Source organism: Brachyistius frenatus, unplaced genomic scaffold, assembly GCF_029030835.1.
Source record: "Brachyistius frenatus isolate BFR_SWC_R1_liver_20210118 unplaced genomic scaffold, ASM2903083v1 Contig_152, whole genome shotgun sequence".
NCBI classification, from domain to species: domain Eukaryota; kingdom Metazoa; phylum Chordata; class Actinopteri; family Embiotocidae; genus Brachyistius; species Brachyistius frenatus.
Genome location: NW_027210751.1, coordinates 396,760 through 422,500, shown reverse-complemented (window position 1 = coordinate 422,500; position 25,741 = coordinate 396,760). Strand labels below are relative to the sequence as shown.

General features: G+C 42.0%; 1 protein-coding gene across 2 annotated transcripts in view; it reads right to left on the bottom strand.

The window, feature by feature from the left end:
* The window catches only part of lmo3 (LIM domain only 3), a 52,884-nt gene extending 27,810 nt beyond the window's left edge, over positions 1-25,074 (bottom strand). The window contains exons 1-3 of one of the 2 annotated variants that reach the window (XM_069716135.1): positions 24,621-24,704; positions 21,795-21,900; positions 18,368-18,581 (exon numbers count right to left, since the gene is read on the bottom strand). In XM_069716135.1, the coding sequence (XP_069572236.1) occupies positions 18,368-18,581; positions 21,795-21,819 (239 nt within the window). In that variant the 5' untranslated portion in view covers positions 21,820-21,900; positions 24,621-24,704. Of the gene's footprint in view, positions 1-18,367; positions 18,582-21,794; positions 21,901-24,620 lie in introns of both variants that reach the window. The other variant, XM_069716134.1, reaches the window with a different exon arrangement.
* Between the last annotated feature and the right edge of the window lie 667 nt (positions 25,075-25,741).

The following is a 25,741-nucleotide window of genomic DNA, read 5'->3' as shown; positions in this document are numbered from 1 at the left end:
GATGCATTTCGGACAAATGTGACTATAGCTACCACAGAGGACACCGACTGTCATGTGCTCTGCATTGTGTAGGAGTAAGTGAGTTTTTTACTGTTTTCATTGACTTTAAATTGTGTTTTTAGATTAACCTTTCTGCTGGTCTTTCATGACCCGTTTTCACAGCCATTTTGTTGCAACAAAAGACCCGAGTAGAGCAGGAAGGTTAAATATCTTTGTTTTTCAAATATATATTTTTTAAATAGATCTACTTCAGGGCCCTTTAATTACCTACATTTTCTGTATATTGAACAGATTTTTGCACAGTATAAATCATTTCTTAAATCCAAAGAACACATCTATAAACATCCCAGGTCCTATCTATGCATGCTGTGTACATATTTATCACATTTACTCTATCTCTAAACTTATTTGTACCTATGGTTTTGTGTATTCCTATATTAATGATTAATGTTAATAAATATTCCTGTTTTAACTCTTTAAATTATATTCTGACTGGCATGTCCTTTTGCAAAGGAAATACAATAAAGTGAAAAAAAAAAAAATCATTTTTTTGGTTGAAAATCCCCAAATCCTTCAAGTGATGGGGGATGGAGAGTTGTATTTACAGCCCTGCCGCAAGAGAAAACGGACAGCACTTTCAAATACTTACTATGAACTGTATTTTCCTCACAAGGTTCTCATGAAAATATCTTAGAAGCAAAGGTGAAAGTTATAATAGTCCACATGGTGTCTCCTTCCATGATGATGGTTCACAAGTATGCCAGCTATTTTTCCGTAATCTTTAAACAAGGATTTTTACCTACACAGACTCAATCCAAATTCAACTAGACTAGTATCACATCAGGAGACACACAAAACAATCCAATTTGGAGGAAATATTTTAAAGCTACTTAAAAGGGAAGCTGAAGGGGAGAATCGGGGGTTCAGGAGGTTAACCACAGTTACAGTCAACACACAATCACAACTTCAAATACTTTCCCAACCCAAGCCTAAAACATATTGCTTCCTCTCTATCAAAGAATTCCCCGCTTAGCAGATTAAATATGGGCCATACCCGAGACCCAAACCTCTCCTTAATCTGTAAAGCTTCGTGGATCATTGCCAAAGAGCAAAAGGGAGGCGGGCGGTCATTAATATATGCATGGAAATGACCTGCGGCACTCCCCATAAAGAGGGGGCAGCAAAGGTCAAATAGCCTCCAAACTGCACTTGAGTTTAATTAAAGAGACAAAGAAGAGCATAATTTCAGAGTGGACAGGCCTGGTTACTGTTCGGTGAGAAGGGAAGCTGGGCTCAGGCTCTTTCAGCAGGTTCTCCTTCCCATCAGGCACAGCACCATCCTCCCATCCCTTTGATGTCAATGAGGACCATTTATTAGGGTTATAAAGGTTAATCTGGAAGAAGAGATGATATCAAATAGTTGGGATGAGAAGTAAAACTACATGAGCTACATGAGTACCGTCAACAGGTACAGGGGTTAACATTTTGAGGCCTCTGACCAGAGACGAGCACATTAGGTTTCAGACATTTACATGACTTGATTTGCTGGAATGAATTTAATGCAGTACGAGTCTGTATTCATTACAACGAGGCCTACCTGGTCAGAGGGATTCAGGACTGGGACAGTGACATGATTTACGCTATTACAAAGTATCAGGAGATGACTGATGTGTTCAATTGCACAAAGTAACCGACTCAATGAATTTTTCATTACCCAGGTTGATATGTTTGGGAAACTGAATTAGACAAGCCCACCGATGAAACAGAGCGCTGAGGCTGTGTCAGCCGGCCCTCAGGGACATAAAGGAGGCAACGTGCTCAGAAGAAATCAGTACACAGACAAATACGGTCAGGTTGGGGTTGATTCCACACTACGCCGTCCATGTGTACCGGTCTGCGTGGCCTGCACTGTAATGATTAATAGGTGGTTCCACGGTAACATTGAAGCATATTCTATTTTGAGAAATGGCAATTAGCCCCATGTCAACAAAGAAAATGAGGACAATTTGTCACGTTTCCAAATAAAGCAAAGATGGTAAGCAACAATATGCTCAACTGAAATTTCTATTTATTAACGTCTGTCCTATTTCTGTTTTTTTAGTTAAGTAAAACATTGTAAGACAAGTTCAAAGCTGACATCTGGGAACAGTGACATCTCATAAAAGATGTCTGAAATGTCGAGAAGAAAATCAGTCAGAAGATCAGTCAGCGTGGAAACAATCCGATAGTTTATGCAGAATATTTTGAATGTCTCTCTGCTTCTGTTTCTTGACCAGTTGGAGAAGAGTACACTGTAATTTCACTACTTAGGACAGCGTTTATGTTGCAGTTATTACTGATAGAAATGATGGGCAAAACCAAAAAAGACACTAATTGGAGATTATCATGTAAATATCTATTGACAAAAATTACTAGGCTAACTTTATGAATCATAAAACAATTGTAAAATTGTACCTCGTATTGTATATTGTAATGATGAGCAATTTGTGTCTTGTCAGCTACAAGAGCCTTTAATGTCAATTTTAATGTTATGGAATCTGACACATTGTCAGACTTAACAAACTATTCCATCCTCATCAAACTGGATGTCATTCGAATGAGTGTCAGCTGTGAATTACATGAACAACGTTTGTACATTCATACAATGTTAGAGTGACAGTAATTTATGGAAATAATGGTTTGTTGGTTAATAGTACATTCATTATCTGGTAGCCACAATCTGAGACAGGAAAACAGCCTCTTCATTTAAGAAGCTGTATCTTTATTCCTGTTTTGTTTGACCCTTTGTTATTTGTTTGGAAAGCAACATTCATACAGCAGTATTTGTTAAAAAAAATTTTTTTTAAAAAGTGCTGAACTTGGATGGCAAGCAAAAAGATGTGAACATGCCTCTGGAAAGCTGAGACTGTGTCATCTCAAACCTTTCAAATTACATAACTACCAAGAATGTGACAGTGAAAAATCAATAACAACAACATGCCCACAGTGAAGGCTGCACAACACACATTCAGCTACTGGAAGCTGCCTGTTAAATACCACACAAATACCTGATGCCAAAAGCAAGCAGAGGTGAGAAGAGTCGAGCTGGTACCAGGGGTTCAAAGAATTATCATCTCACCGTTTCTTTTGGAAACATATTCACTTGTGTTTCACAGTGTACTGTCACCAAAATCACTTCACGTATCAATGGACTCCTGTTGGTTTTTAATCCCATTAGAAATCCCTCAAAATTATGCAACAGCAAATCTTTTCAAACTATCAGCCAGTGTACAACAAAGTGTTTTCACTCGCCTGAAAACACCCAGCTGGGAGCACTTTGGAGGTGTAGCATGTTTTCAGCTGAGACGCTTTGGTTGCTGTGATAAAGAATATCCATAGAAGCAACCGTTAATTTATGTGTAATTTCACAGATTGTGTTATCAACAAATACTGAGTCAGCACAAAAAAGAGAACTTCTCTGGCTCCGGATGAAGGTAAGACACATACTGTCCACCAGTCATTGGTTCATGAGATTTTGTGTGTGGAAACATCTGAGCAAGTCCCGTGGTTTGGTTCAAGAGCTGAAGTTGCACATTTCCTGGTCTAAGAAGTACTTTTGAAGTGTTTCTGTGAAAGTACACAAATTAAAGGGAGGCTATCAGCTCAGAGGAACACCTCTGTTGGCGTTAGGCCTTTGAGCTATTTGTCCCACCCCTACTCTGCTGTGATTGGACGGCTGGGTAAAAAGTGAGTGAGGAGAGCAGCGTTTTACTTAAAGTTTAACATTTTTCAACTCTCAGCAATCCAAAAAAACGCTCAGTGTTTGGAGCAAAGGGAAAAAAACAACAACCGCTCAGCGCTTCATTACGCTTACGCTTCAAACGAGGCACTCCCATTGACCGCCATGAAAAAAATACACTGCTCTCAAGGAAAAAGGATTTGGTGGACACTGCATCAAGTGTCAAGTGTGACCAACAGAGACAACCTTTAAGTAAGAAGGTGTAAGTGACATACTACGTACGAATCAAACTTGTTATCTGAATGCAAGTTGCACGCTTTAAAATTCGTACTGAAGCAAGAGACATAAAATAAGGACATAGCACTGCTTGCTGTCACCAACATAACTTAATAGCAACAGTAGGTTTTATGTGGGGCTGCAAAGATGCTAGTGCATAGCTGCTTACAACAAAAACATTCTCTTCTTTAATCAAGTAACATTCTTTGATATTTTATGTGTTTTTGTTTTGTACTTTCTAAAAGAAGAAAACTGCAATGCATAAATATTACAACACTTGGTTCTCTTCCTGTGGTTCTGCTCATGTAAATGTTAAATGGTCCTTTTGTATATAGCACCTTTTTACCTGAGTGTTCTACAAAGCGTTCTAAGAAATGTTTGCCTTCCTTTTACACGCGCACGCGCGCGCACACACACACACACACACACACACACACACACACACACACACACACACACACACACACACACACACACACACACACACACACACACACACACACACACACACACACACAAGCACGCGTGCACACAAGTGGTGACAAAGCTGCCCTGCAAGGTGCTCAGGTAGAAGCAACTTAGGCTGAGTGTCTTGCTCAAGGACACAGTGAACAGGAAGTACCAGGGATTGAACCCCCAACCTTATGATGAGTGCTCTGCTCCACTATCTGAACCACAAATTCGTACAGATCACGATTTTCAATTGTCACTGATTTATTTAATCACTGTGAAAGTGTCATTATTGTGTGACTTGAACAGTTTATAACTGTCTCTTGACAATTCAGACCAAACCAGAAGAAGTGTGAATGAGAGATGTGGATAAAAATGTTGCCTTGAAAAGATAACTGAATTACTGTAATGGCAAAAATACATCTTTTTCATTCTCAGGCGGTACGGTGGTGAAGTAGTTAGCAGTGTCACCTCACAGGAAGAAGTTTATGGGTTTGATCCTCAGCTGGGGCCTTTCTGTGAGGACTTCACATGTTCTCCCTGTGCCTGCCTGGGTTTTCTCCGAACACTCCACCTTCCTCCGACTGTCCAAAGACAGGCAGGTCAGGTTTCTGTGATGGACTGGTGACTGTACAGGGTGTGCCTGCCTTTGCCCAAAGTCAGCTTCCTGTTCAGGACACAGCTGGTATAGATAAACGATGGATGTAAATTTTACAAACAGACAGCTACAGGCTAGCCTAAACTTTCCTACGCTTTTAACTCGGTTTTCTTAATTACAGAAAACTATACTTTTGTTATGGTTCAAATTATATGTGGAGAAAACAGAGCATCTGTTGTCCACAGGACTGTTGTCCACAGCTTGGTATGGGCTAATCTGTTAGAGTGTTAGCTCACTCAGTAGTAGAGAATATAAACCCAAACAGGTTTCTTATCGAGTATTAACAGGATCTAAGAGTTAACAGAATATATAATGTCTGAGTTTTTTCCTCGTCAGACAACCTTTGAGATCATCCCTCTCACTGCAGCAGCCTGAACCAGCAGACGATCCTCTCACTGACCGTGTGGGAGTAATCACAGTAGCAGGACACATCTCCGTTTCCCTTAAATCCCCAAAACAAACAGGAGAACGGCATGGAGCAATTTTAGGCCTTTACACGAAGGCAAGGAAATACGAAGCCATAGGTCTGATAGCTGCATGGGGAGGATTACCCCATTCTATTCCTCAGCACAGATCAGATCAAATCATAACATAGACCACTATGTGAACCTTGACCCCACCAAAAGCAATTTCATTTGGAGAGATTGAAGGGGTGCATTGTGCCACAGTGTTGAGGATGTTAAAGCTGGATTTGTGATGCATACAAATTGAGTCAGGCCTAAAGAATCCTTACAAAAAGGTTAGAGGGAAGAAATTGCAGTCACATATTTCCGTCTGTCGGAGATATCTGAAAGAAACAGGAGCATGTGATCCTGTATTTTAGTGTGAGCTGCGCTGTGAAGCAATTAGAGAGCGCAAAATACGTCCCTGCTTTGAATCATGTTGCCATGTTTTACTCAGACCTGGAGACATTTAGTCTATACTTCAAACCCGCTCACTGTATTTTGGCCCAAAACTACACTGTTGTGCAGCAGATCTAAAATGGCTGTAAAAGCCCCATGAATTCCAATAACCCGAGATGAGATATAATTTAACAGGTGATTAGCATCTTTTCCATTTTCATCTGTGCTCCTCCCAATGGTTCTGCATTCACCAGCCATTTGAATTTAACGCCACCATCAGAAGTTAACGACAATGCAGGGGTGCAGAAAGGAGAGGGAGAGAAAGGGTGCTGAAAGTTAAAGCCCTAACCTATTCATATTCTAATACCTTCAGCTCAGTGGTATAAAAGTATGCTTAAAATCACCAGGTGGTGACATCTTAATTTTTCACGGCCGAAAAATTTGGCTGCGCGGCTCTCCCCTTTCTCCCCCATGCATTATTCTTGCTTTAAGCAGCCGGTCTCCTCGGGGGGAAGGGGGGTATTGTTTTACAACACACCCAGCTGCGGCCTACTTGCCTTGCCCGGGGTTCTTTTCAAGGAGTTGTCTTGGGTGACCCCTCTCTCTGGCAGTTATTAATAATAACACATGCCAGGGAATAGTTCACCTTGTAGCACCGAGGCCGCCTCACTGCTGTATGTATGTCTAGCCTCATACGGAGGAGTCTCCAGGGAGGTTGGGGAGGGGGGAGGGGGAGATGGAGAGGAAAAGGTTTAGGTGTGTGAGTGCAGGAAGCCAGAGGGAGAAACACACAAAAGACATCAAACAAAGTTTTCCCCTTCGCATGTAATTAGAATCAGGTAATCATCTATGGCACCTCTAAAGTGATGGAGAGCCTGATTAGCAGCATCAAAGAAGGCCAAGAGGGCTGAGACTTAAGAGGGAGCTGGAGAGGTGTGTGTGTGTGTGTGTGTGTGTGTGTGTGTGTGTGTGTGTGTGTGTGTGTGTGTGTGTGTGTGTGCGTGCGTGCGTGCGTGCGTGCGTGCGTGCGTGCGTGCGTGCGTGCGTGCGTGCGTGCGTGCGTGCGTGCGTGCGTGCGTGTGTGTGTGTTTGAGAAAGATGAAGGAATAAGAAGGTAAAGTGGCAAGGCTGACAGACTGAGCACTATATTCCCCACCTAGAGGTCCCATTAAAAGCTCGAGCAGGAGAGGCCCTTTGTGCATGCTAAGTGCTCCATTGTAATAACAAGCAGCAGAGACAGGATTCAATCTGGGACCTGAATGAACTGACACATTCCAGGCAAAGTCTCCCCCTCAAGTACCCAAGGGATTCAACAAAATTGAAGGTTGCTTCTTCGTGAGGACTCAAAAACGGATTCAGTCCCGAGAGGACTCTGAGTGGAAGACCTATGCACATCAGTTTTAAATTGTAACCTTAAGGTTTGTGCCATATAACAAATCTTAATTAATGACACTGGCTTAAATAAATGGAAAATGCACCTAATTTGAGATATCAAATATGACCTAAAGCCTGTCGCTCTATCTGTATGTGACTAGTTTAACTGTTACTTTTAAACTGCAGCTGTTAAAGCGCAATCGTGCCGATGTCACACGGAAGAAAAACAAGAACTTGGCACGGCACAAGGACAGAGTAAGTAACGATGGTGGCATTCACTGGTGCAGTGGGCTCGGTAACCTTTTAGAAAACTACAACTTTCAACAACAAGAATAAAAACAAAAAAACTCTGCACTTTGTTTTTTCTTACTAAATAAATAAAAACAATAATAGCACAGGTGCAGTCGAGGGAGAGGAAGAAATAACACTCAAATTCTGCCACACACTTACTGGAGCTGACCCTACAGTCGTTAAACAGGAGAGTGAAGAGGACCCATCCAGATAAACGGGTCCTTCACTCAACTAAATGAATTAGTTGTCCTCGAATTACAGAGCAATATTCACGACACTTAACCTGCTGGCATTCCATTCGCGGTTTCTTTTCATTTAATATCTGTAAATTATTTCATACTTCTGTCTTTGGCTCTCTTGCTTTAATCACAGTGGTTTCTACTTCCAGGACAGCTACTAGAGTCCTGTGACAAGTTCAGTCATATGATGTCGTCCCTGTCATGTCCATCTGTGTCTTACGGGTATTTTGACTTATAATTTCAAGCACTGTTTGGCATCAAGGATGTCTCAATCAAGTTTTTTGTGCCCCTGATTCTGATCTGAGTGATTTATTATTGTATATCTGCCAAGTCCTGCCTGATCTGACAGGTCTACTTGTATTTTCCTAGACAATAGTTTCACGGTGCACACTTCAAAATGATTAAAATCAATCAAATATAAATGCTTGAAAACGGAATAGGTCTGTAAGGTAGTGTGTTTTTTTAGGTGCAGTATCAAATTAGTCGTCTTGAAGGCAGCTCTGTTACTAACGCTTTCATTGCAGACATGGCTGTTCGGCTGCTTTCATTTAGATTTTTAAAAAATATTTCCCAACTGTAAACATTTTAGCTGCACAAATGTCACATGCAGTACAGGTCTACATCCTGCCACTAATCGTGCTCTCCTCTTGTCACACGCATATTACGACTGATGTAAAACAAAAGATCGGGCTTCAGCTCTCAGCAGCTCAGGACAGCCGATACCAGTTCAGTTGAAAGACGCCCTGATTGGCGCCGATACGATCAGCTGGGGACTTCTCTATCAGCACAGTTATTGTGCAGGTAATACATGTTTTTAACAGCTTGTCTTTGAAACAAGGATGCTTGGTTGCATGGCAAACAAGACATGCGGCTGTCAGAGTTAGTTCGTAACATCATGACTTCAGGTGACTCTTTCTAACAGCCGAGATTAAGCACATGACTGAAGAGTTTCTTTCTTTCGGTGTGGTGTTTACTCGACTTCCAGGCTGTTTGCACTCAGGCTGGATCTGCATCTGACTCCATCTTACAACACGTTCCACCCTCAGCAGCAGTGGGGATACTGATGCCACTCTGATCCTGGAAGAGTAGTTTTTTCTGTTGTGACAGGAACGTATTGTGGTCAAAACCTGTTTATACAACAAGTCGTTCTGACCCAGAGATCTGATTGGTCAACTGTACGTGTGGAACAAATTAGCATGACATGCTCAACACTAGAAATATCACTACACCATCTCCATGGAAATATATAATTGGAATTGAATTTGCTATAATATGCGATACAAAGTTGTTTTTACCTGTTATAGGTGTATTAAATGTGATCCATTTGGCTAACATCATGGGTTTTTTTGTCCTTTTTTTCCCCCACCAAGCACCCGTACCGGAACACCACCGATAGTCGGCACTTAAAATCCTATCAGTGGCTAGATGTACGGCTAACTTGACCGCAGTCCGGTGATACGGCGCCATTATCTTAAATATACAAGTGTCCATGGATTTCTTTTTCCAGCAGATATCTTAGTGACAACATGATTGAACTAGCAAAGCAGTTTAGTGTTTATATGTGCTGTAATTATTCAGTTTGAGAAACCATCTCTAGAAAGCAATTAAACAGACTAGAAATCCTCTCTGTTGCTAGGGTCGTTGCTAGGGTCGGCCTACTTCTTGGAGTGGTAAACGTTGCATACATTACATAAAAGTCTGATGTGGCGGATTATCGCACACACACACACGCGCGCGCGCACACACACACACACACACACACACACACACACACACACACACACACACACACACACACACACACACACACACACACACACACACACACACACACACACACACACTTCTGAACAGCCTGTCCTGGACTGGGCCTGCAGCCCTGGGTTATTATGCTGTCAAGCATGTTTGAGTCCATGTTCAAGTCTCCCTCATTTTACAGACTATTTCAGATATCTAAAGTGAATTTTTGCTTGTAAAATGACTTTAAAATGTGATTCAGTATGTTTGTCAAAAAAAATGTTTGCAGACATGATGCTTACTGAAGTGATGTCATCATTGTGTGACACAATTTAAAAATCCTGCCGCATTTATAACTGCATTACAACATACATAACATAACAAGCAAACTGCCAGACCGGAGGCTGATAGCATTCTGTGAAAATTATTTTAAAGATTTCTTTTGGTTCTGCAATAAATAATGCAAATCACCCCGGGGAAAATTTTCAGATATGGCAAACGAATTCCAATTCAGATGTGGTTAACGGTACGGATAAATCTGTCCACAAATTATGCTTTTATCTAACATACAACACTCCAGACCAGGTAATGTTTTCTATTAACATAATGACGAAATATGAATTGATGCATTTGACAATTCATAGATGTGTTGAACATCAGTAATAAAATCAGTGACAAAATAATCTTTGCCTAAAAATACCTGAGCTTGCAAAACAATATCCAAATGTGGTCACAAGAGCATTGTTCAACTTTTATAAAGTTGAGTCTGTGGCAGCCTTTAAATGTTATAGAAATCCAGTTTATTAACACACCAAAACCTCCATCTTACCCTCCCCAGGCTGTGGTTGTGCTAGCAAATCTGTGCCATTCAAAAACATGGTGTTTTATTCATTTCAAAAAACAACAACAACAACAACAACATAATGCAGACAGCGTTAATGTTGGTTCGCCCAAACAGAACTTTTTAAAATAGTTTAATAAAATAAATGTAATTTCTAGGACAGAATTGCTGCAGGTGACGGCACATGAACTCCAGTAAAAGTGGGACACGCTGCTATTTAAATCTCTTATTTGAAGTTTAGGAAAAACATATTACACACATCTGCATAGTTTAGAACTGGTCAGCAGTATATAATATATGTTTAGTTTTGACCCGACACTGCAGCTAGAGTAAAGAGTCGCCAAAGAAAAGTCAGCCATGATGTCGGCCGGGCTGCAGACGTCTTCGTGCCCTTCAGCGTTACTTTGGAGAACAGCTGAACATCTGTGTTAGTCATTAGTGCAAGAAGAAGAAAAAGGGACGAGCCTGAATATTTCAGTCTGCACAGAATCAGGGTGGAGCTGATGACAAACTACACCGGCTTCTTACAAATCTCCCAGGAGCACCAGTGAGCAGGATGTTGTCCAGTGGTTCCTGTGAAATCACCGGCTTTCAGCCCTTTGTGGGGCTGTTTGCCATCGATCGCTGCCTTAATGATGACTGATCTAACTGGGAGTCCAGTCTGCTCTGTGGAATGAGGTCATGTGTAAATTAGGGAGAACAAAGCTGTATCTTTAGTCTGATATTCTCACTGAAGGGCCATTTAATTACCACCTCATTATCTTATAAAAAAAAATCTCTATTTAGTGAAAGCTACATAAGCCAGGTTACAGTTACCAACACTAAATCCTGAAAGGAGCCTGTGAAACGTTTTAGTTGTGGTTAGTGTGGTTCTGTTCAATTATTGAGACTCAAGTGGCTCCAATAACAATACATTTACATTATCCATATTTCCATATGCTTTGTTAGTAGCTATATTTGTTAATATGTTGCTTCTGTTTTTTACTCATCTTAAAAAAAACCTGCAGCGTTTAGCCATGTTGGGGACAAACAAACTATGGGCCGCTGGGACATAATGAGCAATGCAATACTAAAGCAGATGCAAAGACAAGCGTGGGTGTTGATTTGCTCTGCAGCATAAACTGAAACAAAGATGATCTAAGCGATCTGAAAGTGTTAAAATCTAAAAAAAAAAATTAAAAAAAACGTGTCATGAGGATTTGGTTTTTTTTTTGCTTTAAGGAGAGAAACAGGGGAAGGACTGGATGTTCTGATGAGTTCTGCAATCAGAGGTTAAGTGGACACAAACACATACACACACACACGCGCGCACACACGCGCACACACACGCACACACACACATGCACATATAAACTCCACACACGGTTGGTGTACACAATCAGCTAGCTAAATCTTATAGGTGATACATTTGCTTTTTGGGGCAGTTAAAGATGAACTGTGCAGATCGGCTGTCAAATTCACTTGAAATGATTTTCATATCACCTTCAATCTGACTACACTTTGTTATATTAAATGTAAAAAAAAAATATTTTAAAAAGCACAAAAAGTAAGTTAAAGTTAAATGTGCAAAATTGAGTGACGTGCACATTAATGTCATTTTCAGCTCACAGTAAGCATGTTTGAGTCCATATAGAGAATAGAATAATTAAATCAATGATTTTTTTTGGGGTTAAATGAGGACATTTAGAAGGCAGGCAGATATGTATGCTTCCACAGTGGACGATATGAAAGGTCCAATGAACCAGCAGAGTGGATCTGAAACCTGAATCTGGATCCTGCCTATATTTGATGGTGTCCCTGAGCTCAGAAAACTGTATTTTGCTAGTTTGTGCAATCTCACAAATAGAACAGTTTTTTTTAATCAAAAGTATGACATTTGTTCATAAGAAGAATGTAACTAAATGAGATTTCTGAAAATAATAGATGAGTTTCAGACAGCCGGAGACGCTTCTCTTCACCCGCTGCCAGTCCCTGGAGATAAAGCTTGACTTGATGTCACAGTCATGCCTGGCGCCAACATGCAAACTGACAATGCATCATAAGCACAATGTGAGATGAAAAAAGATACATTTTTCATTTACATTTACATACATGGTTATACAAGGTGGCTGTGGATTACAAAGTTGATTCTCAAAGAGGAAAAAATTGAAGTTATTACATTGAGCCATGCTCTACATGTTGGTTATCTCTCACTGATAGCCAGCTTTCCAAAACGTTAATAAATCCAGCCATGTTGACAGTTCTGTGAGTTTGCTTGCATTTACAATCTTAGTAAAACCACTGTAGAGGAAAATTGAAGTTGGATTTAAAAAAAAATGAATGAATAGATAAATAAATAAGTGTTCTCCTGGTGCTGTCTTTAAATGGATGCCTGGAATTTACAGTTTTCCATTAACTGATGCCCAACAGCTTTTTCACGCCTGCACCCGGCCTTGGAGCCAGCGCTGGTGTTTTGTGTTGTGTGTGTGTGTGTGTGTGTGTGTGTGTGTGTGTGTGTGTGTGTGTGTGTGTGTGTGTGTGTGTGTGTGTGTGTGTGTGTGTGTGTGTGTGTGTGTGTGTGTGTGTGTGTGTGTGTGTGTTGGCACTCAGTAGGCCGCTGTGCCGCAGTCTTCATTTTCTCAGCATTTTTTAACTTAAATGTGTCAGTCTGTCTGCTCTCCTCCCTCCTCTGGGCTTTCAAACATTATCGCTCTGTACTGTGAAAATCACACATCAGCATAAACAGTGGCGTCGCTCTATTACCAGTATCATCAGTGGAAGCTTCGGTTTCAAAGGGATCAGTTGTTGATAAAATGTTCTCGCTGTATTTCTCCACGTTCAGAGAGAGCAAAGCACAAATCAAGCTCTAGGAGATAATACCTGTAATTATAGCAGTCACAGGTTGAAGAAGGGATACAAACACACAAACACACACACACACACACACACGCACGCACGCACGCACACACACACACACACACACACACACACACACACACACACACACACACACACACACACACACACACACACACACACACACACACACACACACACACATTCCTCTGTACATTACATTCGATCACAGGGGCTGCTGAGGCTTTAACTCATTTCTCCCTGTATGTTTTTTTTCCCCTCTGCTTTCTGTGCATGTGTAGTGATAGAGGATTATTATTGCTGGTGGGATCACATCGCTCATGGCAGCAGACCTCCAAAGAATTCTATTAACCATGGTTATGTCAGGCCTAATAACATGCCACCCTGCTAAGCAGAATGGGATTGACTTGGAGCAGGGGGAGGGTGTGTATAATGAAGGCCTCTGTAATTTACTTAAAATGACAATAAAAATGAAGTAAATGTGCAGTTGTCCTTATTTTTCCTCTCCTGTTGCTAACCTGGGCTGACAGACTGAAACGAGTCTGACACACCGGATGTATACTGTTGGTAAAAACCTGCCATTGGTCGACGCTTTCAGTCGTCTGTTTGTTTCCAAAATCCTCACTGCAGTGTCGAACCTCCGAGCAGCAACCTACACGCTGAAAATGCCAAGTTCTGACGCAGATTTGCATCATGCATTCAGACTGCCTGGTTCCTTCTGGTCTTTTGAGGGGATTTAGCCATCTTAATGCCAAGACTCAACGTCAGAATAATTTACGAGATGATAAACACTGAAAAAGAAGGATATGCAGCCAGACCACCGTCCAGCAGAGCCGAGGAGGTCTGGCTATTCAAGACTGGACTGAGATATATACAACTAAATAAAAAAAATTTAAAAACTAGAAATAATACATTTGAGGGTGCTTTGACTAAAGGGATGTGTATGTGTATGTGTATGTGTATGTGTATGTGTATGTGTGCGTGTGCGTGTGTGTGTGTCTAAAACTGTATTGTTTTGTGATGCTGCAGCCATTGATTGCCTCTGTGATGGAGCCGGGCTTTCTTTGTTGCTCTGCAGATCAGATGTGGAGTGCTGCGGTTTGCTATATTTGCCATTCATTAGCTAGCTGTGAGGAGATGTCAGGGTGCATTCGCAGGCAGGCCACTCGTATGATAGTGAGCGTCAAATCAATTCAGTCACCTTGAACTTTGAAGATGAAAGAATAACATGTTGAAATTGGTCTCCCTCTTAGACTGCACGCCCGTTCAGAAACGCTGGCCCGGCCTCGCTGCTACTGTATGCATTGGTGTTGGGCGAAAGAATTTCAAATCAAGTGATTCACTCGTGACATTTACAGCTTTTGTTTTGGAGCCCTGCTACACGTCAGCTGGTGGGGTAAAAAATACCTGTGGACACTGGGTGATGGATGGACAAGCACTTTTTAGGGGCCTGGTACTCAGGAATGGAATATGAAGATTGAGACACTGAAGTAAAATCCTATTCAGGGACTGAATATATAACCAAACTAACGGTGTGTTAGTCCATCTTCCAATGTCTATTGTTACCGACCAAAGATGCAAATCTTAAAAAAAACCTTCCAAATATATCGTTTAAAATGTTTTTTTTGTTATAGGCTTTGTAATTTCCCAACACAGCTGATGACTGTAGTTTCTAACAAACACGTGTGTAATTTGTATATCAGAAGGTGCTGAACACAAACAGCATGCTGTTCCAGACAAAGTCATGCAATGCATCAAAACGTCCACAGAGCCTGGAGTACATTGGACAACACCTAGGTGTAAAAACTAAAACAAAAACTATTATCACGAACAAAGCATGAATTATTTACATGTAACAATCAGAGGAGAGTTCTAAGTATGAGAAGAAAGCACGGAGTGAAGTGATGGGAGTGTCTGGCTGTCGTTCTGTTTCAGTCCGATCATAACAGCAACTACACACAACAAACAGCGCTGCCTCCAATAAAATGACTTTGGCCTGCTTACTGACCTGCTGGTTTGAAAAAATTTGACAAATTTGATTGTCTTGATCACTTTCCTCCTTGTTGCTGAAGTTTACATCGCATAACTAACTTAGCTCACTTAATGTGCACAAAACTCCACTCCAATCCAATTTAAAATGCATCCAAAATAGTCAAACAAGCCATTTTTAACTTCAATGGGAAATAAAATGTATTTACGTTGCGATAAAGGAGGAGCCGGATCCAATCAAATGGGTGCCTTGAGTTCCTGGATCCTGTTTAGGCAGCCCTGAACGACACTGGTGTCAAGTGAGGTGACACGTTGTGAATGTGTGCGTTTTTGGTGTCGCAATGACGACCTCAGATTAGTCGTTTTCATTCATTCTGCTCTTCTACCTGAGTAATTTCAGGTCCTGCTACGAACCTGCCCCCATGTGTTCCCACCATTCTCCATCACTTGTCCTTCCACGCTCACTTACACACCTGTTCCCGTTTCCTGTCAGCCCTGCAGCACATGCATACAGTATACTGACCCCATTTCCTCAGCCATTTGCCAGGTTCTCCCAGTATTACAGTCTTTGATTTCCAGCCATTGTATCTGTTTCTTTGCTGCCTGGTCCTGACATCTGCCTGTTCCCTGCATGCTTTGTTTGCATTCACAGGCTGATTACACGATTAACACTGACAAACTGTTCAAAAACGTGTTACCAGTCATTTCAAACAGAGCTTTCTAAACTCTGAGGGCCTGTGCTTGGGAGGTCCATACAGTAATGCATCATGCATCATAAACAGAGCACCTGTAACTATCCCCCCCGCCTCACCCATGGCTTTTCTTTTCTGCTTGCCTTTAATGTGGTACACATAATGGGAACAATTTAGGGTCCAGAGTTTTGCTCAAGAACGCCCAAACATGAGGAAAGGGGAAGACATTTTTCAAACCACCTCTGATTCACAGATGACTCATGCAAACTCCGGTGAGACAATATACAGTCAAATTTTCTGCACATTCATGACCATGTCAGCGAGCCTGATTTGATAACCCTGAGTCTGACCTGCAGTCGGACTCAGAACCTTTTGACTATTCTCTCCCACAACAGCCTTTCACAGCAACGGCTATTAGTAGACAGAACTTAGCAGTCACTCTCATCACCGGGGTTGAAATGAAGTGTAGTGTACGCGTGTCCTATTCTGTTCACACCATCAGTGAAACATGTCGTTAAAACAGCTGGAATCAAAACAAAAATGCAACATGGAAGTTATAAATTTGGCACTTTTTTTGTTATTTTCAAATGTTCTTTTTAACATGAATAATAACTATAAACGTCTGTGATATATATTTGTACAGATATTACTGATTAGGTCTATTAACAATGACAGCAGGAAAAAAATGGACCTGTTCAAAAACGGTTGCTTGTTTGTAGTCAGGAAACATGTAAAATCCTCCTCAGTCAACAGCATCACACAAGAACACTCCAAGCTGTAGTCGCTCTGTTTTAATAAAGACGTGTCCTTCACTGTCAAAACTGCAGTGGATGTTATAAAATGACATCACAGTGCAACACAGATATTCGGCGTCATGTTGAAAACCAGTGAAGGAAAAAACGTTAAATAATCTACTCATATCAAGTTCTGGATGTTAGACCGTATCTGCAGCTGAATGAAGGTGAAACAAGCCTTTTCACGTTGATCACACGTCAGCGGGAAGTGTTACATGTTTCAGGCCTCTGTAAACTACAAATTGATTTCTTATGTAAATAACTAAAAAGCCAGCAGCTGTTTATCTCACGAGCTCTCAGGAGAAAAAGGATCTTCTTATCACAGGTTGAAAATAAAATCACTATTACACAGCCATGTTTAAAAAAAAAAAAAAAAGATACTGATTTGGCTTTAATATATTTTTAAATAATCTCTCAATAAGGAGAGATGATTCCTTTGATGACTTCTGTGTGAGTAAAATCACAGGAGGTTAAAAAAGGAACGTTTGATTCATGTCTGAAACAATCTCGCAATAATCTCTACTGGTGCGGACTTTAAATGTTTTTAATAAAAGCAAAGGATAATTTAAACTGAATGTATGTACAAACTAAACATTTTGTAGTGATACAAAAAACAAATGTGGGTTAAAGGCTGTCCTTTAAAAAAACACATGTTTCTGGGATAAACAGTTTACAGCTTAAGAAACTAGTTTAGTTTGGTGTTGGTATTAAACCATATATTAGTAGTAATAAGGCTGCTATTCAATTTAGAGTGTGATCGGTTCCAACTTGGTCATTTAATTGACAGCAGTTAACCCTGTGGTTCATGTTAAGGTCACAGATTGCACTTTTAACACCAACGTTAATGATGCCAATACACCAACTATACTTTCTATGTCTGCTAATTGATAATGACCACGACAAGGTGGAATGCAAGACCACAAAAACAGACTGCATCCCTGCGAGTAACGAGGGTGGGAACTTCTACGTTTGGACATCTAAAAAGAGACACGTATTCCCATGAATGAAAAGGTAAGAGATATCTGTTCCAGCAAATACATTCAATACACCACAGATAAAACAAAACTAAAATGGAAAATAAAAACTGCATCAACGTTACTTCCAGAAAGAGAAATACAGGAGGTTATGGAGTCAGTTCCTTGAAATAACTTAGGTGAGAAAAGCTGAGAAAGGTACTTTGAGTATTTTTTTGAATGTTTGGAATTTTTGCTGTTTTACGCTGATAGCTGCTGTCGGTCCAGTAAAAAAAACAGAATCTACGGAAATAGACTCCTCGAGACTCGAGACTCCTAAGACAGTTACACCAGCCAAAAAAATGATAAGATATAAATAATAATAATAATTGAAAAAGTAAAACAAATGGCAAACTGTAATTCATATCAGTCATATGTTTTGGTAGTGACAAATTTGGAGGCCTTTTTTAAATTAAAAATCTCTCTTAATAAATGGGAGTTCAGACTGAACTCCAAATGTGTGTAAAGTGTGTATCAGCGAGTACGTTCTCCAACACCCCTGTGCGCACCGAGACCAGGCTGCGTGTTATCTGGGTGGTACGCTGCGTTTGTTGAACGTCACACAGGCCCTGTGAAGAAGTCAGCTGTCTCTCTTACCGTAGGTAGTCTCTCCGGCACAGGATGAGGTTGGCTTTGGTGTACAGCGTGGAGCCCACCTCGCCCAGCCTACAGTCGCAGCAGGCACACTTGAGGCAGTCCTCGTGCCAGTACTTATCGAGGGCCTTCAGTAGGTAGCGGTCCTTGATCTTCCGGTTGCAGCCGGCACAGCCTTTTGGCTTGGTGTCCGGCTGGACGGAGAGCATTTGTATACCTGCGAGAAGCACAGAGGGAGGCTTTAAGCATTCAAACAGCGATTCACTGACATGCTCGGGGTGAAATTAAGAAAAACAAAAAAAACCAAAGGCAAAGTGAAGCTCAATGAGGGAGGATAATGCATTTATAATACTGTTTAACAAATATGACCATTTTTAAAAGGTTCTGTTTAGAAATGATAAGGATATAAAAAAAATGCAGTTTATTAATTGTTTCCATTGTGCTCCTTAATCTTTATGTTGTCATGGTGATATAGATACAATATACACTGTAGATAAACGTAAAAACAATAAAATGATTATATTTTCTTACATTGTCAAAAAAAATCCACAATTTAACCCGAATAGTTTCAAAGCAAATTAGGTCTCATATAATGTACATAGGCAATGGACCTTTTAAACATGTTATGAGTGAAAATAAGTGTCTTTAAAAAAGGTTTTAAAAATTGTATTAATATATAGTGTACCCACACTGTTAATTTGCACAGTGAACAAGGTCTTCCAAAAAAAAAAATATGTATATTGCTTCAGGACAATCTGAAAAAAATAAAAACCCAGAATTTTTTTAATTCTAAATTTAACAGACAATGCCATCCATAAGTCACAGCGTAGCTGTATGGTAATTCAACACACACAAACCTGAGTGTACTAAACATTAGGTGTATACTTATTTTTTTAGTGAACCAAAAAGTATTATCTCTAATAAACACACACACCATTTCCCCTAAAAGAGTTGAATTTATGTTGAGTAAAGTGTGATGTACTACAGACAGGCTGTCATGTGGTTCATGGTCGTGGAAATACGAAGACTGAAACAACATTACTTGAGGAGGATGTAGTGTTTGGTTTGTGTGGAGAGAAACACACTCTTCAGACCCCATGTTGTGTGAAAAATAGTTTGAGGAGTACCTGCACTGATCTGGCCTAACCTTTTTTTTTTTTTTAACAAAGGTATATTTTATGATATTTAGGGTATTTTAACCAAAGTTTAACAATAACTAAATAATAGAAAAAAAATTCCCCTCGGGGATTAATAAAGTAAATACCTAACTACCTAACAGGTGTGGAGGTTAATTTTAATATTGCTTAAAGAAAAACAGACACATCGTAGTATTAATTCCTATGGACAATATCACTAATAAATAACCATTTAACAGTAATAATTTAAATATAATAATAATTCCCGACTATGATTTGAAGCATACTTGACAAAAATCTCAGCAACAAGAAATGGATGTTAATGTTCTCTGTAAATGGACTAATTGTGTCAAAGGGAAGAAGTGAATGCCGGCTGTGGTCAGCAGACTGGACCCGGACCAGGATCACCACAAACCAACACTGTTTACTGCTGTTCAAGTGTTGTGAGACCAACAAGCAGCCCACACAGACACAAACACATTTCTTCCTGGACAGTTCTTTTACGTTGACCTCCTCTGTGTTTAAAGGGGCGTGGCTACAGGCGAGGAGTTTTGCCTAGGTCCATATTGTTTGGCCTGAGCTGACTGTGGAGAGCCTTTGTTGGGCCCACTGGGGGCGAGGAGGCGGGGGACAATGAGGCTTCACACCGGGCTGGAATTAGTATTCTCCTACCATTCCCTGAGGAGAGGCACAGCCCCACTCCCCTTTGTCCCCCTTTCACCAAACACACATGCATACACACAATATTTAGGTGCAGTTTGAGCTTTGGCCATTTTAAAATACAGAAACTTCCTTGATTAGGTGGATGGCCATAGCTCATTTACTGGTGACCATCCTCACTGCTCACATCTGGTAAGAGGTTGCCATAGTATTTTAATTTTGGGGTGTTTTCGCCCCTTTTCTGTCTGATAAATGCTTTCATTAATTTTACTACAGAAACTTTACAAGTTGTTTGATTTTAAAAAAACAACAACAACAAAAAAAAAACATCTTGTCTATTACTGTAGTGTGTAATTACAGTTGTAAGTGCAGATCGATTGGAACATAACCTTTAACCTGATGGTCACTGATTGACTTTCTACCTCGGCACATTTCAAGTTTGTAGGTGTAGTTTAATGTTGAGGAAGTTGCCAAAAATGTAAAAAGAATCTTTTAAACTGAGGATCAACGACACGTGAAAACGATGCCATCTGACTTGAATGAAATGGGTTTAAAACATGCAAAAGACTGGTGCAGTTCTTTAATTGGAACAAAAATCTGCCGCTACACACAAAGACAATTGTTCTTCACCTGGTACCCATTCTTTAAAAAAAAAAATATATATATATATATTTCCTAAAACAATAATGTGCAAAGAGAGTATCAAACAGGTTGCCGCGCGGTGAGTAGTTCATGTCATTTGTTCCGGTGCGTTGGGGCTGTTGATTTGTTAATTGGCTGGATTTACAGAGCGGGGCGCGCGGCTGCTCTGCCGGCTGCTCTCAGTCGCGCATGTTCAGCGGTACTGATCCGTCCAGCCTCGTTAACACCACAAAGTCCACAGTAGGCTACTCATTACCAAACCAAAAGAAGCGAGAGTTTCAACTGCGCTTTTACCGTGCAATCAACTCAGGAGAGGGAAGAGGGGGAGCATCGCAGGAATTTGGCCACTTTGCTTTTTCGGGGGAAGTGCTTAACAAAACCCTCATTTTCCATGCAGGAAGAGAAATCACAGCTGCTCGAAGCCCTAATGATGTCTGTTTTATTTGCTCGCTGGCTCGTATCCTCCCTTTCCTCTTTCACTCTCTGGTTGTGGGTTGCTGCGCGTCCCCGGCCACATGTATCATCATCTGAGCCCTGAGCTGATGGAGGATGATGGAGAGCTGGAGCAGAGAGTAGCATGCTATTTCAGTCCCAGCTGATCGGCAACGAGTTGCTGACATTTCAACCTATCAGTTTAATTACTGTTGCCATGGCAGCGCACTGCTGGTAAAGGCCAATAACGGATTTAACAGACTCAATTAGCCACAAACATATTACAGACTGAAGCCGTTATGAACTCGGGCACATATCAGCTGTGATCGCTAACATAACACAACAAGAGCACGTCCATCTCACGTCTCGTTGAGAGGTTATCGGTGCAAAAACAGAAGATAGCCTCGATGGGCTAATGGATCAGGTTAGAGCACAAGCAGGTCATATCTGGACACGGAGCCTTCGACGCAGAGAGACGCTGTAACTAGTCGTCGCAGCGCACACTAAACACACATGAAACGTGCCGTTCAAACAATGCGAAGCCAAAGAAAGCATCTTACCGAAACTTTTCTCTCTTTTCTGCATTTGTTGAGAAGCTGGAGCAGCCGAAGCACCACCATGCAACCCGGAGCCGCCTGGTCCGGAGAGCAGCTGTCTGCAGGCAGACTGAGATCAGGCTTTGTTAGAGAGGGAACAATCCAGCACGGCGACCAGAGAGGAATGAAAAGAGGGGGGAAACATCGGCCAACCAAACGCAGGCGGAGGAGCTAGAGCGAGCTGTTCGCTGCCGTCGGGCGTCACACGGCGTGTGAGAGCACGTTTATCGCCGATCGGAGCTGTATGTGCACAAAGATGCAGGCAGCGAATGACAGGACGACAAAGAGACGCTTCCCCTCCGCGGCGCAGCAACCATCTAATCCTACTGGCAACCTCATCACAGCGGCTCCTGCCGCTCATCAACGCGACGACGTGCCACAGGCATGGTGTGAGCTGCGTCCCCATCAATCCACTCTCCCCATCAATCCACTCTCCCCATCAATCCACTCTCCCCATCAATCCACTCTCCCCACATCATCACTTCAACATTTAACCTGTTCCTCGAAAGCTGGCAGTTTTCAGCCACATACATTCCTGCATTCATACATGTTTTGTTTTTTAAATTCATTTCAGCCATCTTTTTTTAGAATCGGACACATTACGGACGTGTAGCTAAGTCCCAGACTGCTGTTTCAAAATACATGTAAATGTCAAAATAGCTTGGCTCCTGGTCACTCACCTCTCTGAACGAGTTAAGCAGAAGCTTGAACTAAAGCAGCGGATCCCAGCTAGAGTCCCTCCGAGCAGCTAAAGTTCACCAAACTGACACCGCGCGTCGCATCACTCTCGTCTTCAGGCTGGAAATAATGAGCTCCAAATGGATCACAGTGACCACTTTGTTAGGAGTTCCCAGCTACAGGTGTTCATCCGCCCGCATGCAGGGTGTGAGATTGGCTCATGCACCAGCGACTGAGTGGCAAGAGATGGGGAAGCAAAGCTTTATTATCTTCCGAACTCCCAATCCCTCACCGGTGAGACATGACGCCGCCACGATAAGGTCATTCACTTGTTACCAGCCGCTACCCGGTCCCCGAAAACATGCATCGCGTGCGCGTCCCCAGAACGCCCACTTTTTTTTTCTTTCTTTTTTTTAACGTTCAATCTTGGAGCCGCGTGCGCAAACGATCACTACATCATAGAGACAAAGACAAGTGGCCTGGCTGGAGTTGAGAAGTGCTCACAGAGCTGTTTAAGTTTACTGACAAGTTAGAGCCTAATGTGATTTTTGTTTTTATTAAGAAAAAAATAAACCTTCTTGCTGCTTTCAGCGACATAGATTACACGGAAAGAAACAGCTTTACTTCTGACACCTGTTCCTCACTTATCCCAAATATTATTCATATCTAGAGTCCAACAATTAGCAGCAATGTCCAACTGACCCTGTCCTTTGGAAGAGGAGCACAGCTGGCAGCTGAAAATGATTTCAGGTCAAACACTAGTCAAAACGGAAGCTTTCCAAAACCAACACGAGAAGCAATTCTCCGATGGTTCCCTGTGTAACTAGGTTACTCAAATAACTTTATTAGGGAACCCGATTTAATGGACCTTAAAGCAATTAGTCAGTGGGCGAAAGAGTTGCTACAAAGTGTCAGTCCTATTTTGCACGTGTTTATTTTGTGTAACTCTCTGACTTGATGTTCAGATACAGACTAGTCTGAGATAATACAATTATGGAAGTACAAACAAGGAGCACGCACATCTGAATTGTAAGCTGCTATTAAACTATGAATTAATCTACAAAGTTACTGATTTCTCTTTCTGTGGTGTTCTCTCTCCACGCGCACACTGTGAGGTCACAGGCTCCACTACAGCGGCCTGGACTGATGATCTTTTTCAAAGTCTTTATTGGAATCATTTATGAAGGCATAATTAAAGGGACGAGTTGTTTTAGGTTTGTGCTGTAGTCCACATCAATTAACTGCACAGTTTGGAGTGGCTGAGGCCGTGATGCCCCAGTGTTAAGATCCTCTACAGCTTTCCCCTCACGGCGCACCATTGAATACACCCCACGGTGGTCCAGCACAGCCACACAATTCCAAGTTATTTCTTTGAAAGGGGCTAAGAGGGAGAGGAAGGAGGAAGGGAGGGGAAGGTAGCAGGAGGAGGAGACACAAGTCAATAGTTGGGATGCGGCTCCAGCCTAAAACGCAGCGATAATGAGATGGGTCATAAAATGCTCTCCGCGCCATTATGAGTGATGAGATGCATTAAAGCTGACAGGGTATTACCTGCCAGTAATTAGGTTTTGTCATGGATTGAATTATTTCTCGGCCTATCTTGGTAATCATGCAATTTGCTGCAGAGTGTGTGTAGGAGCTATGTGTGAGGCTGCCACCCCACCCCCGGTGCCCTTCCACCCTCCTCTCAGTCGCTGCGTTCCGCCAATTAGTCATGTATGAATCGAAGATGGGAACAGCAGGCAGCAGTGGAGGTGGATGGAGGAGACCGTCACTTATCAAATCTTTTTTCATCCGGCGGAAACATACAGCCTATACCTCCACGGACTCCTCACACACGCGCAACCGGAGGGAGGAGAAGCTGACCCTAATCCTCTGTCTCTCTCTCCCCGACACCCCATCCTCAACACCGGCGCCGGTTTCGTTTAACCGCCACACTGGTTAACACGGTGAAGACAGCTCGGGAGAGCAGGCCTATATTTTCATATTAAGTCATCAGCTGTCTATGGAACAGTCTTTTTTCCTGGAGGGCTCGCCCGACGCGCAGCACTCGCTCTGCTGAAAGCGTTAAAACTCACAACCCCAGAGACACACAAGGGACTGAACACGTACCTTGAAATACAGCCAGGGATGCTTAAAACCAATACTTGGGTCGCTTCCGCGGGTTTCAATCTTCTCTGTTCTCTTCACTTTGAATCAAACTGTCCGCATGGCAACTTTTCTCAAAAGCTCGTTCAACTCCTGGTTTTCTAAAGGCAACTTAGAGAACAGTCAGAGAGCAGGTGTTGGGATGGTGATGGGTCAGATCACCCTAAACTCGGCTCCCCCTGCGGCTCTGCGGATCCTTCCTCACAGTGCGTCCCTCTCCCCCTTGCTGCTTCCTCACCTTCTCCCTCCCCTGTCTGTCTGAGTGTCTCTGGTTCTCTGTCAGGGTAAAGCGGCGCGGAGTCGAGCCTCCTCTCCTATTTAAGCCCCTCCACCAGGTCCCCCGTCAGCAGCACACTCCAACTCATCCAAGAAGCTGACAAGCACCGTTAGGGAAGGCAGCGCATGTTGCTCTAATGGACCTCATTAAGCTCTACTTACAGATGTTCTCTTAACATAATTGATCTGCAGCGAGTTGAGAGGACGGCAACCAATTCCCCAGCCCCCAATTATGGCCCGGTAATTAGATCCCCAACCTCCAGTTCTCCACATTCACCCTTCTAACATTCCGAAATATCAAAGTATCTCTTTCTCTCAAAGCGACCGCCCCCCTCTCTCCACCACCTCACCTCCATGTCTCCTCCCTCCTCCCCCTCCCCCTCCCACCCACAAGACACTATTGACAGTCAGATCTGCTAACCTTTGTAGTGTAGCCAGACTTAGCAGTGCACTCACTCCAATTGACAGAGCTCACTCACTTTTTTCTTCCTTCTTTTTTCTCGCCTTGCCTTTTTCTTCCCGTTGGGAGACAGAGACAGAAAGATTGAGTGGCACAGATGGAGAAAGAAAGAGAGAGAGAGAGAGAGAGAGAGCAAGGGGAAAAAAAGTAAGTTAGCACAATCCATAAAGGGTTGTAATGATAATATCCGTCAGGGGAGAATTTTTTTTCTTTTTCTTTCCGTGGTATCTTTTATCTTAAATAATTCCTCTGATGGCAATGGCAACTTTGAACAGAAAAAAGGGTGGGGTGGGTGGTGAGGGTACAAGGAACTGATGAGGAGTGATAGTGCAGCTTTTATAATGCCAAT